This window comes from Leuciscus leuciscus (assembly GCF_965113295.1).
Source record: "Leuciscus leuciscus genome assembly, chromosome: 1".
NCBI classification, from domain to species: domain Eukaryota; kingdom Metazoa; phylum Chordata; class Actinopteri; order Cypriniformes; family Leuciscidae; genus Leuciscus; species Leuciscus leuciscus.
In genome coordinates, this window is record NC_138725.1 from 45,640,436 (window position 1) to 45,654,473 (window position 14,038).

Genomic DNA, 14,038 nt, shown 5'->3' on the forward strand with positions numbered 1-14,038 from the left:
TCATGAGGACGCAGAGGAGCGATCGTAAACAGCAGAATTTAAGGCATGTTATATTGTAGATTCATCTACCGTCCAATCAGTAATGTAGGCCAACACCTACTCTAAATGTTTCCTGTTGGTTGTGAGGAACATTTAGTGTCTGTGTTGGTATTTATTCCTACATAGGAGTGTTTCTTTGACATCTATTTTGAGTTCTGTTGCACCACATGCATTATTTAGTCCTGATGAAATCCCATCAAATGCACACTGTTCAATCAGAACTGATATAGTGGAGGCTTGCAGGTCAAGACACATGAATTTGCTTTGATTAAAGGCACACTATGTAGTTTCTGTTTTTCTCAAACAGCGACCCCTAGAGTCGCTGTGAAGTACTTGTATTTAACGTTACTGTGGTAAATGCCACTCACGCAGAGCCGTCTCTGCACTCTTCCGACCGCGCTTTCTTCGTCGACTCTGCCATGATTCAAGTCTGAAATGCGTGCTAGTGTCTTCCATAGAGGCTGCTTCATATCTTGTTGATGTATGTGACGTTGTGTTGTAAAGCAAGTCGTGATTCTCGTGAGACTTGTCGGGGTGCCACCTCTCAAACTTGCATTGCTGGTTTTGCCAGCGGTTTTGAATGTAGTTGGTGTGAAACAGGACTCCAGAAATGAGGACTCATTTCAGATGCACAGCACCTAAGTTTCATGCATGGACTTCTGATATCTGTAGCTTCAGGCACATTTTAGCTGTAGTGCTGCATAACTGAAGATTATGGAAATCCAGAGCAAGACTCTGAAACCTTTACAGCATTTATGCTAAGCAGCTCATGACTTGACATTGAAGCCACTTCAAAGACTTCGATAGCATCACAGAAGCTCATTTGGGAATTCTGAAGACCCTGAGACTGACAGATATAATCTGTGTCCATCCAACATTTTTATGCCTTCAATATGATGGATCTGTCCAGCTCTACATCACTGTAAAATATACAAATTATTTAATTATAGCAGAATTCCTGTTTTCCATTCTGATTCACAAGCACTTGATTCCAGATTTGATCAAATTCTGAATCATTTGGGATATATTTCAGTTATAACGTCCATTTTTCATACTTATTAAATATATTCTGTCTCTGCTAATATTGGCAGTAGGGCTTGGGAATGCATTGAATATTAGCAATGTTATCGTGATCTCTTTGCTGACAATATAAAATTATGGAAAATAGTGAATATCATGATAATGTTAAAAGTTAATCTCATGTGTGATCTTTGAAAACGTAAAAAAAAAATTCAAATGTGTTTGCAGCATTGTAGCCAATCTCCGATATGTCTGTTTACGGCATGAATGCAATGGCCAATCAGACGCGTTTCAGTTAGTGAGAATCCACTCAACACCTGCTCTAGGTGCTGGAGTTTTCAATCAATAGACCTGTTCTGTGTAATGTGTTTCCTTGTTCTTCATATGTTTCTTTGTCCTTCAAAGACCTTCCAAAAATATAAATGTATATACACTTTAAAAAGTATTGTACTTGGTTGATGTGAGGCTTGCATGCAGCTGCTTGGCCATGGAAACCCATTCCATGAAGCTCTTGTCGCACAGTTTTAGGGGAAGTTGTGGCCTAATGGTTAGAAGAGTCAGACTATCAACCCGAAAGTCTTTGCAGGAAATGACTGAGGTGCCCTTGAGCAAGGCACCTAACTCCCAATCGCTCCCCGGGCGCCACAGCAAATGGTTGCCCACTGCTCCGGGTGTGTGTGTCCACGGTTTGCAGTGTGTGTGTGTGTTCACTACTCACTGCTCCTAAATGTGTGTTCACTATCACTAACTTGGATAGGGACATAAATCCCTTAATCAACCAATACATATTAGAGAAATGGCAAGTAGAATGTCAGAATAACAAATTAGGCCTATTTGAAATAAATTCTGTGGTTGGGAAAAGATGCGTCTACCCTTTTAAATCAAGACCCGAGCAAGGTGTCGGATAGTCCATACTAGCACCAAAATGTCAATACTGTAGTACCAACTTGTCTGTAAAACATATTCTTTTGTACTGCCCAATCTTTAATGTTATGAGATGGCGCTTTTTATCAGGACAAACTTTTAAGGACTTATGGATCCAGATTTTTTTTAATTTTTTTTAAAAGAATTTTAGCACAAGTACTTTTAAAGAACCTTTTATAGAATTGCATTTATTTTGTACATGTACTTTTTGTAAAAATGTTTTATTATGTTGTACTTATGATAGTATGTTGTTAAATGTTTAATATGTATCTGCCATGTAATAGCCGGTGATGCTGATATGGCAATAAACTCAAATACTACTAACTTGGATGGGTTAAATGCAGAGGACATATTCCGAGTATGGGTTACCATACTTGGCCTTCACGTCATGTCACTGTCAGTTTTTGTGTTGTTATTAATGCCAGTGGAAGTTTGGAACTCTTCAGCTATGGAATCAGCAGAGCGTTGTCACCACATGCACCATATACCTCAGCACTCGGTGACCCCACTCTGTGACTTTATAGAGCCAGTGGCAAAATTTGGCAAAATATTGACGTATACATTTTTTGCCCTGTCCTATTGAATAGTGATTCAAACTGTTTTTAAATTAGTCATTAAATGAATCTGCACATGAGAGCCTTTTGTTTTGGGAAGAACACCAAAGGCCGCTCACTCTTCAGGCACATTTTGACCAAACTGGTCTCGTCTTAACCGTGTGACACTCCACTTAGCCAAATCCCCACTGATTCAGGACGCTGTGCTTTAGGGGGATGGGTGCACCAGAACGAGCATAAGTAATGAGATCGCTCAGTGTGATCTGCCCAGTCAATGGAGTGTTATTCTCTAAGGAGTGTTTAACCCGTTCACATCGATCAACATTCACAGGTCATTACTTATTCTATATGTTACTCAAATATAGTCTGCTGCTTAGCATCAGCGAGCCCTGGGATAGATTTCGATGAGTCATGTGGCTTATTTTTGTTATTTATTTGTTTGCAGTATGTCTGTATTGCCCCGTGAGAGCTTAGGCTCAGAATAGAGACCGTCTAACAGACTGAACTTTAATTAATACAGGATAGCAGTGATGTCGGCCCACCATAGGCCACATCTGCGGGACCACTGATTGATCTGTCCTCGGGTCACATCTTGCCTTAGAGCCCACAATCACTTCCCATCTCTCAGCATAACTATTATCGGAGATGTCTCTTGTGTGGTTGAATGCATCTGATCCTATAAACCTCACTGCTTCCCTCTTCTGCTTTTTCTTTTAAGTATCATGGTATGTTAATGAAACAGTAACATGGTATATAGTAGCCAGAGTATAGTGTTTTTTTTTTTTTTTTTTTTTTTTTTGCATTTATATAACAAAATATAAAACCAAGAGGCATTTATTTTGAAAGAAAAATGCCAACAGTACACTTAAGTCAAAACAGTTAACAAAAATAAGTTTACTTTTTTTTAGATTGTAAAACATCAGATACAATGTGGTGAACTCTGACTGGACACCTTACATAATTAAAAGTCATTGCAAAAATGTTTCTTCTGAGAAAAGCTCAAGCACTTACTTTCAGATGCCATTGGTTTGATTTTTTTGCTTCTAGTGCTGTGAGATTCAAACACACAGTGTCCAAAATTCTCCAGATAATTTTCTGGGGCCACTCTTGTGCAATCTGAAACCAGCATTGTACCACCGTACTAACTTTTTGTATTCTTTGATATTTTACTCTGAGCAGCAGTTATGGCTCAGCAAATATGAACCTCTGCTTCTTACAAACAAATAATTTCTTAGTGAAGTCATTGCACAGTTTTGTTTTTTGTGTAAACACACAAGTAGCATTATAATTTGAGCAAATAAATTGCCCAAATCTCACGGTCTAGTCATTCATGACCTGGTATGAGAGATTAGACTGTGTATTTGCTAGTTAACTTTGGTATTGCAGATTATCAACCAGATTTGCAGTGTAGTAGGAATGCTCGGAACTCCACTGAGCCCTCTCTAATGTGGGTCACATGACCGTGGCCTCGGGGGGAACGACGAGGTGACATCTGCTTCCTGATCTGCACATTCGTGCCGCAACATGCCCCGGCTAAACACGAAAACGCTTGGAGCATAAAACCGAAACACTATGCATCAGTTTAACACAACCAACTGATTGTTTAGAAAATATTGAGCTAGTTTAAGAGACTGTCACTCGATTCAACTCAAGTGACTTCCTTCCTGCGTAGTGCCTCACTGACAATAGGACCTTCAAATCCACGTTATTGTGAAATCTTAATACTTAGTCTTTGGCCTGTCCACGAAACAAACAATAAGACTAGCAAACGCATGGAATGCGTCTTAAATGTACTTTAGCTGAGAGCTGCGGGCCTGTCCTGTCGTGAATAGCTCTTTGTTTAGCCGCAGAACCCCCCGTAAATGGGGTGGCTTGCTGATTGTAGCTGCCATTGAATGCTTTACAATGGAGTTGGGTGAGATGCTTGAGCGAGAGAGGGTGGGGAATGGGAATGAGTGGGATTGAAAGCCCCACTGGCAGGTTGTACTGTTGTGCCACCTGGTGGAGAGGCAACAAGTTCAAGTCAGATGTGTTAATGGTCATGATCTGTATCTTTGGTTCAGATGGTGCAGGTGGTCCGCTGCTGTGAACGGCCTCAGTGGGTTTGTGGGGCAGCGAGTGTTTGTAACCTGATTCCCTGTCGGTCAAAGCTGTTAGCGCAATCGATTCGTTTTCATCTCACTTTTCCCAGCGCTGTTGTAGTAGCCCAACAGTCTGTGGTGTCAGTGGTGTGTTGAGTATCACAGAGTGATATCCATCTGACCACTATGTTTCTCTGTATGGATCTCTGTATAAAGCCACAGACAACATTATGTTAGTTGTTAACTCTACAAATGAATAAGCAAGCAAGTAGTCATTTAGATTATACTAAATTTTAGGGACCTCCCATTGGAGCAAAGTAGGGATGCACCGATATGAAAAGTTTGGCCTATACGATATTTCTTTATATCTCAAAGCCTATGACCGATAGGCTAAATTGGCCGATAAATCTAAATCCAAATTTTTGTATCGTTTTTGAGAGCATTACAAAAACAAAAGTCTCACTATGTCTCAAGCACACAATTATAATGATGTTCTCATTATAATGTTATGAAGCCTATATGACAGACTTGCTCTACACATGTTGTTCTTAACTGTATTTTCCTTTTCAAAGTGATTCCAATCATATTTCAAGCATTTCGATAACATCATGGCGAACCGTGCTCATCTGAAGTGTCTCAGTTGAAGGAAATAATCCATTATTTATCAGCTTTTATATACATTGACCAAATTTTCTTATCAGGCCAATAACGATAATATTAAAAATGAACGCATATCGGCTGATACCGATATGGTGGCCGATATATCGTGCATCCCTAGAGCAAATGGCTGTTTGTCTTATTCACAGGCTTTCATGAGGCTTAAAACAGCAACCTTTTGGTTATGAGCCATATATAATAGCAATAGCAACTTTATTTATATAGCATAGTTAAAACAACACAAGCTGACCAAAGTGCTTTACAATGTAACACAGAACACAAAAAGAGAAAAAGATATAATCTGAAATAGAAACATCACGTAAGCAACACATATAATAAAAATGTCAATGATTAAAAGCTATTGAAAACTTAATAATCAATGTTGAAAACAGTTGAGCTGCTTAATATGTTTGTGGAAACCATGATTTTTCAGGATTCTTTGATGAATAAAAAGTTCAAAAGAACAGCATTTATTTGAAATGGAAATATTTTGCATATGCTAGGCAAGTTTATTTATATAGCACATTTCATACACAATGGTATTTCATTTCATTCAAAGTGCTTTACATAGAAAAGGAGTTAAAATAATCACAACATATACATAAAAAATTAAAATAATGCATTTACAAGTATTAATTTCTCACACAAAAAAATCTTACACGCCCCAAACGGTGGTTTATATAAACACATTTGTTGTATTTCCAGTAACTGAATGACTGTTATTACTATGATGATGACAGACTTTTCATTTTTGGGTGGACTATCCTTTTAAGTGCCTCTGGTCGGGAATGACTGCTGTTTATCAGTATCCTGAATTATCTGTGATCCTTAACTATTATTTAATGGGTCATTCATATCATGTGTTCAGTTGTGTTATCTTCTTCCGGCTGTGTGCAGGGTTTTAGAAATTACTGACCTATTCCTCAGGGTTACCACGGCTCTACTGAAGGCCTTCATTTTTTGTGTCCTTACAGCGCCGGCATTGCTGTTGGTTTCTACGGGAACGGAGAGACCTGTGACGGCGTGAATCGACTTACTTACTCCCTCCGCCATGCCAACCGCACCGTGTCAGGAATCCACAGACTGGTGAGGCACTGATGCACACTGGGTTATGTTGTAATGGTTCTCCATCCCTCCAAAACACACCAGAGCTTACCATTCTCACTGACTTACCGTTGTTACACTGATCCTTAGCTCATGAGAAAAGAGCTTATAAAGCAAATGTGTGTTTCTGTAGGTGTCAGAAAGTACATCAGCTCAGAGCCAGACTGTGGACGAGAATCTTCAGCTACTAAAGGACCAGTATGCAAAGCATACAGACTACCTGTCCATCATACAGAAACTCCAGGCTCAGCGGGGTGAGCTGGTCTATCAGATGGCTGACATTCCTTTTTGGAACAATCTCAGCATCTCCCTGGAAGATCTGGCAACCCAGATTGAACTATATGACTGGTACAGGTACGTACATTCATATCTGTCACATAAAGAGATCAGTGAAAGAAATCTGTAGGGTTGTCAAACTTTCTGGTACTTCAGTACCAAGTCAATAAAAAACAAAACAAAAACAAAATACAGATTTCAGTATCCAGATGCAAGAATTTATACATTTAGTTATTTTTAATAAAGGAATTTAGCTTGCTTTTGTTCAAAATAAAAACAATACAAATAAAAACACTTATTAAAAAAGATGAAATGTGTTATTACTAGTTTAAGTGTTATTGTGGGGTGTTATTGAAATATATATTTTTATCTTCCTTATATTGGTAACTGAAATGTTGGTGTTGTGACACATTATGAAGTATATTTTGTTTGTGTAAAACCTTTTTAACATCCCCCAAAAAAATTGGGAGAAAAAAAAACGCTCAAAGGATTTCTCTGTGTCACAAAAGTTGTGAACAGTGCATTCTCAGAGAGAATAGAAATTAGTATTCTGTTCACTCGCTGTCTCTTTCCACTTCCCGTCAACCATTTACATTTCTCAGTGAAAGAAATAGCCGTGGGGGTCTGTTAGTTTGCCTAAAAAAGTCAAAGAAGTTGCATTCCAGGCTTCCAAACCAGGATTAGCCTATAAAACTAAACATGTTAGGTATGGATTCCCAAAATGTTCATTTTCTAAACACGTTTTTTACAAATGTTGCCACCTTTATGTCATCTAACAAAAACCCTATCATCGTGATGGAAAGTTTGCACGAGTAAGCTTCAAAAAATGTAAAGATCTTCACTAGGGCATGTGCATTTAAATAGATTTGTTATGAAACTTAGACTTTTTTTTTGGTACCGGTATATAGTATATACTACTGTTCAAACGTTTTGGGTCTGTCACCAAGGCTACATTTTATTTGATAAAAAAAAAACAGTAAAACAGTAATTATTTTAATATTTTTGTAGAAACTGTGATTTTTTTGGATTGTTTGATGAAAGTTCAGAACACCAACATTTATTTGAAATCGAAATCTATTGTAACATTATAAATGATAAATGTAATGCATCCTTGCGGAATAAAGGTTTGGAAGTGTACAATAGACAAGTGATCTGTTAGTGTTAGTGACATTTAATGCTGTAGAATTTGCTGCGGTTGAAATGTATTATGTTAATGTGTTGTCCTCATTAGGTGGCTGGGCTACCTGGGTCTGCTGCTGTTTGATGTGCTTATTTGCCTTCTGGTGCTCTTCGGTCTCATACGCAACTCCAAAGGAACTCTGATTGGGTAAGAAGGTTCTTCTAGATGTGTCTTTGAGTCATGTGTGGTACACCAGGGAAAATAGAGCTTCAGTGCTTATAGAATTTGGAATGAATGAATTATGATTGAAGCAAAAAGTATCCATGTAAACGTAGCTATTGGCACTGACGTACAGTAGTCAACATTTGAAGTGGATCAAAACAATTCATCAAAGTTGTCCTAAGACGAGAACGGGTGTTGTTCAAAATTCATGTATAACTTTGATGAAAGGTTTCGATCCACTTCAAATGTTGATTACTGTATTTTAAGATATGTCACTGCAAGTTGCTTTCAGTTAAAACAGCTCAAACATGCATTTTAGTCTGGGACTAGCCTTAAGCCTTGTCTGTGAAACCGGGGGACTGAATCGTTTGTCATAGTGCTTCATGGGAGTGGGTGGGGACAGATTTAGGTGCAGATTTCTTTAGTTTCTCACAAGGATTTCTTCTCTTGAACACAATATTTAAAAAATAAGTAGAAATGATGTGGGCTGATGGCTTTAACCAAAGCAAATACCATCAATTAACTGTGTAGCTCACAGTAGGTCTGTCTTTAAAGGTTTGGTGGATTTGTAGTAACTGAAACTTCAACGTTTAGTTCTTGCAGTCAAGAGCCTCAGATAGCCCTATTCGCACGGGATTAGTATTACCCCTGGACCTCTGTAATTAAGAAATTACCCCCTGACCTCTGTGTTTTTGGTGGCTCATTCACACGGGCAAATAAATGTTCGTAATTCCCTCGAGTTTACGGACTTTACAGCGTGTGCCATTCACACTTCACTAGCTGAACGTGCTGAAACGAAGACCGCGCTGCAGTATTGCAATTCAAAAAAAAGAACTTATTTAAAACCAATTTATTAGAGAAATATATGGTATATATTATAGAATATGATATTATTGTATAAATATATAATATATCTTCTTTTTCTTTTATTCTTTGTCCATATTTACAACAAGCCTGCCTGAAGAAGGTATTATAAATACTGAAACGTCGCGATAGGCTTGTTTTTCTATACATTTTATTTGGTTTATTTCATTTTATATCATTTTTACTCTTTCACACTTTGATTTCTTGAGATACTTACAGGATGGACGTCTTTAGAGGCCGTGTGAGACAAAGAAATGCTCCACGATACAGACTACTAAATTACACTACCACAAAAAGCGTCCAAACTTTCCAAAAGAGCTTCCATGTTGCGCCAAAATACTTAATTTGACGTTTCCATGACAACGGTCCGAGTTGAGCTTCCGGATCACGTCTTTACTGTAGTTTGTTTTCTCTTTTGCAGCACTTCATAGTTTTTATTGGAGAAAAACTATAATCGGATTGGAGTAGAGCATATCGAGAGATTTTATTGTTAATATAGTTTTAATACAGACGTAAAATGGACTGTTAAACGGCCCATAATGGTTATTACGTTCTTTAGGAAACGATAGGCTCACAGAAAAACAGCCCAAATCACAGACATGGGGATTCGCACGGGACTGGTATTATCAGAGGACCCCTGTGTTGGCCGAAATACGGTAGGTAATTTTCGGGGGAATTTTTACAGACATGGCAGATTCGCACGGGATAAAAATCACAGACGACCTCTGCGATTATTACAAATTACCGGAGGTCCCTAGGTAATACTAATCCCGTGCGAATAGGGCTTTAGTTATCGTTAAAAATTCATTTCTCTATGGAGGCAGTTAATGGGATTTTTAAATCTGGGGCCCGGCTGTTGCACGCTATACTAAAAGAAGAAGAAAAAAAAAAAATGTAGTTAACTCGTGTTGCTCATCTACAGCCTTCGTGTCAGGAGCTTGCTGTTTAGGTATTTAGGCAGCAAACCAGGTTTTGAAATAGAGATATTGTCTGTGTACGTTAGAGAGTCCATCTCTGGCTGGATGGTCACTTTTATGTTGTATGTTTGTTTCTTGTGGGTACACCGGAGTACCTCAGGTGCATGGTGTGGGACCAATCATGTTTTGTCATTTAGTTGATTGTGCAAAACAATTCCACTAGCCCAGCCAAAAAACACGGATAGAGCCGTCTCATTAGCCACTGATAACCTGCCGTTTCTTAAAGAAGGGAGCAGTGCATTGTTTCCCCGGGCTGGAGCTCACATTAAAGCCTGGTGTCTCCATCCTGTAGCTGGCTTACCGATTTCCTCTGGCTTGTCTTGCCCATTATATGTTCAGACATTTAACATTTTGCATTCACATTATATAGCAAAAAAGCCTGTTTGACTTGAGGCCGTGTCAGAAGGTAAATGTCAGGATATTGATTTGCTCAGTACTAAAAGTTGCTACTTGCTAAAATCACGACATCTTGAGGTTGCTATAGTTCACTCCTGACTTAAGGCAATTCATGATACCAAGATACCATCCTTCTGTTTGATTTGGCCTTAATTTAAAAGAACAGATGGAGCCAAAATGTTCATTAATGTACGTTTAATTATAGAAAACAACTTTAGAGTTGTATACTGCAAACTGTCATTTTTGTTCTGAATTTTGATTAAAATATATAAACATTCATAAGATAAATAAACTTAATATAACTAAACATGTAAGATATATTCGTTTTTAGAAAAGTATTTTAGTTAAGTATTAAATAATATTAATAAAATCAAATGATAATAATTAGTGTGTGCATATATACTATTTATTATTTCATTTTATTAATATGATTTAATTCTATAAATTATTATTATTATTATTAATTATTTGCAGTCTGCTTTTCTGCAATATGTTATATATGCTCAGATATGGCCTTAAGATGTGAAGATAAGCAGATGTTTTGGTTGTTTTAGACAAAGATAATACTCATAACAAGCTATATGGATGATGGTAATAAATGTGTGCTTAATCCAACTGCTGCCTCCGTAATTTTACCTCCATTAAATTCTAATTATATTTGAAAGTAATGGAAATTGTTGTGGGATGAAGGGTTTTCCCCAGCAAAAATAACCTTTTGAGGGGTTTCCAACCATTTAAATGTTCATAACATGTATAAACTGTATATAATGATGGCTGAGATAATCATTATCTTTGTTCTCTCAGGGTGTGTTTTCTGGGTGTGTTGGCGCTGGTGATCAGCTGGGGCTCACTGGGTCTGGAACTGACTGTCTCCTCGGTGAGTGTCTCCATGGCAACACTACTCCACACAGAGGCAGGGCAGTATTATACTGATGCTTCCTCTTATGATCTTTCCTGCACAATATTGAATTATATCTGTGGAATTACCTAAAGCAGCCAGTAATAGCTTATCTCTGATTAGCAGCCTGTTTAGCACAGTTATACCTTATTACTGCTTTGAAGGGGAGATATCATGCCATTTTTTTTGTAGATGTACTCTAAAAGGTACTTGCACATAGAGTCGAAATTTTTGCTTGTTAAAAAATAAATACGACCGCACGTTGTGTCAATCACGTTCACGCTCAATCGATTTTCTGCGTTTTTCGCATCTGTAGCAAGCACTTTGAGAAGTGTTTTGACAGTTCAGAGCCACCGAATGACGAATACGAAAAAACGCATACACAAATTTTGGACTCAGTGTGCAAGGACCTTACCACTCACTATGCAAAACTCCCTCCCCAGTCCACACCGGACATTAATAGAAATTGCCATGGATGGGACATCAGAACCATTAGCACATTAACAGCGTTTACATATCAACTCCTATTTATCATTAAGCAACTTCATAAAACAATTTCATGGTGCTGCTTTTACTAAATTCACATAAAAGACAGTTACATATTAGCATTGTACAAACCTCAAAATCATCTAGTCAGTGGGTTGCCTACTACTAGTTGGCAAATCGATTGTATGGAAGCCCCTGTATGATTGGGCTAGTTTCAGATTGACCTGACCCTGATTGCATGCATTTCTTGGGGGGAATTTGGATAAGATGTTTTCTTGCTGGTGCAAAATGCAATGAAACAGAAATCAGGGATCTCAAAGGTGCAAAGGACTTTTTAACTTGACATACCATAATAAAAATACAACACTTGTCAAATAGCTAAAGCACAGCAAGCTGCCAGGACGCTATTTAAATCACTGCCGCTAAAAATAACAACTTAAAATATATACACTACCATTCAAAAAGTTTGATGTCAGCAGGATGGTTTTGAATGTTTTTGAAAAGTCTCTTATACTAACAATAGCTCTATTTATACTACAGGGCCGTTGAATGCTTGAATCTGATTGGTTGACGAACGTTCTAAGGTGTGCATTATTTTCAGGGAAACGCACGGCTAAAGTAGTTCCAGGCAGGTCTTGACCGCATTACAGTTCCATATCAATTCGCGTAGTCAACTGTAATAACGGAAAATAGGATACAATTCATAACAAGAAAAAGCATTTCGCCCCATGCGCTTGATCTGCAATTTTCAATGTCTAGCTTCACAATCAATAGAAACATGCAGTTTAATTTGAATAAATAAACTATAAAGTCCTATCTATAATCAATAGAAAATTAAACTGAATATAGGCTAAATAAATGGATAGTCCTGCAGCACGGATTTTTATTGCAGATAATAACAAATAAATAATTATTGATAGGCCTACTTGTTAAAAGGGCTTTGGGTTTCATTTATTTGGCTAGTCTACTGTCATCTGTCAATAATAGAAGAAAAAAAAAGAATTAACGAATTAATTAAAACGATTGAATTAATTAATAAATAATAATATTGACGCACATGCTTTTCGGTCTCATTATTGCAACATCTCTCTCTAATAACTGCATTAATAACTGCATAAAGCCGGGAACACACTTTAAGGCCGGTTATGAATGTAATTTGATACTTTGACTGATCATGCCCGCGCGTGTTCAGCGCGTTCAGTCTGTGTTCAAAGTCGGTGTTTAAAATCTGCTGCAGTCGATGAAACCAGTCAGAGAATGTGTCAGCTAGTCGTGTGTCCCAGCATTAGTCTGCTATCAGCGGCTCAAACCTCCGTTACTAACTCTGAAATTACGTTTTGGAATTAGCAACGGAGGCATGGGATTAGATGCGTAAGAAATTAGTCCTACATACAAGAGCGTTTTAATGACAAAAACTTTACAAACGTCTTGAAATACATAATCTGAACAATGTTTCGAGGTGTGGTAACTGTAGTATAAGCGGAATAATTGACTTCAGGCCGTTGAATTATTAGAAAAATAATGCACACCCGAGGTGTAACGGCCACTCCGCTTCGCGTCGTGACCGCATTACCACCTCGGGTGTGCATTATTTTTCTAATTATTCAACGGCCTGTCGTCAATTATTCCTTACTTATTTGATTTAAAAAAAAAATTTAAAAAAAAATTTACATTTATTTTTTTTAAATGTATTATTACTCCAGTCTTCAGTGTCACATGATCCTTCAGAAATGAGTCTAATATGACAATTTACTGCTCAAGAAACATTTCCTATTACACTGTAAAAAATTATATGATCAATAAGTTATGACAACATATGTTTTTACATTGCTTAAACTTAAAATAAGTTTTCATAAGTTATACAAGATTCAGCTCATTTTTTTAAGTTTTACTGTAATTGTCAGTTTAATGTAATTTAAGTTGAAATGACTTAAGTATCCAAGTTTAAGGTACTTACAAATATAAGGCAGAAACTTTTTTTGTGTGTGTGTTGAAAACAATTGTGCTGCTTAATATCGTGAAAACTGCGATTAAAGAAAAGTCATGAAACTTTAAAAGAACAGTGTTTATTTGAAATAGAAATCTGTCAGTTTTGATTAATTTAATGAATAAACTAAGGCGATTAATTGGTCCTGAAGAATATTTCTGAACTTCAGTGGAAAATAACATGCTATAAAGTGTAGAATATACTCTATTTAATTGCTTTCCTCTCTCATTTTAGGGCTTCAGTGACTTCTGTGCGGCACCTGACATGTACATTACCAAGGTGTCAGAGCAGTACACACTTATCAAGAAAGGTACGTTTTATTCAGTTCTCTCTACCATTTTCTTTCTTCCACCTCCTGCTGATTTGTAAGACGCTTAATCTATCAAGTGTTATTGTGAATCACTCGCGAGTCTGTCTGAATATAGACTGTCCT

At 37.4% G+C, this 14,038-nt stretch overlaps 1 protein-coding gene across 1 annotated transcript in view; it reads left to right on the plus strand.

The window, feature by feature from the left end:
- The window catches only part of ttyh3a (tweety family member 3a), a 69,337-nt gene that overhangs the window by 24,183 nt on the left and 31,116 nt on the right, over nt 1-14,038 (plus strand). Inside the window, exons 3-7 of the mRNA XM_082189486.1 lie at nt 6,250-6,361; nt 6,513-6,733; nt 7,887-7,982; nt 11,039-11,111; nt 13,840-13,915. Coding sequence (XP_082045612.1) covers nt 6,250-6,361; nt 6,513-6,733; nt 7,887-7,982; nt 11,039-11,111; nt 13,840-13,915 — 578 coding nt within the window. The remainder of the gene's footprint in view (nt 1-6,249; nt 6,362-6,512; nt 6,734-7,886; nt 7,983-11,038; nt 11,112-13,839; nt 13,916-14,038) is intronic.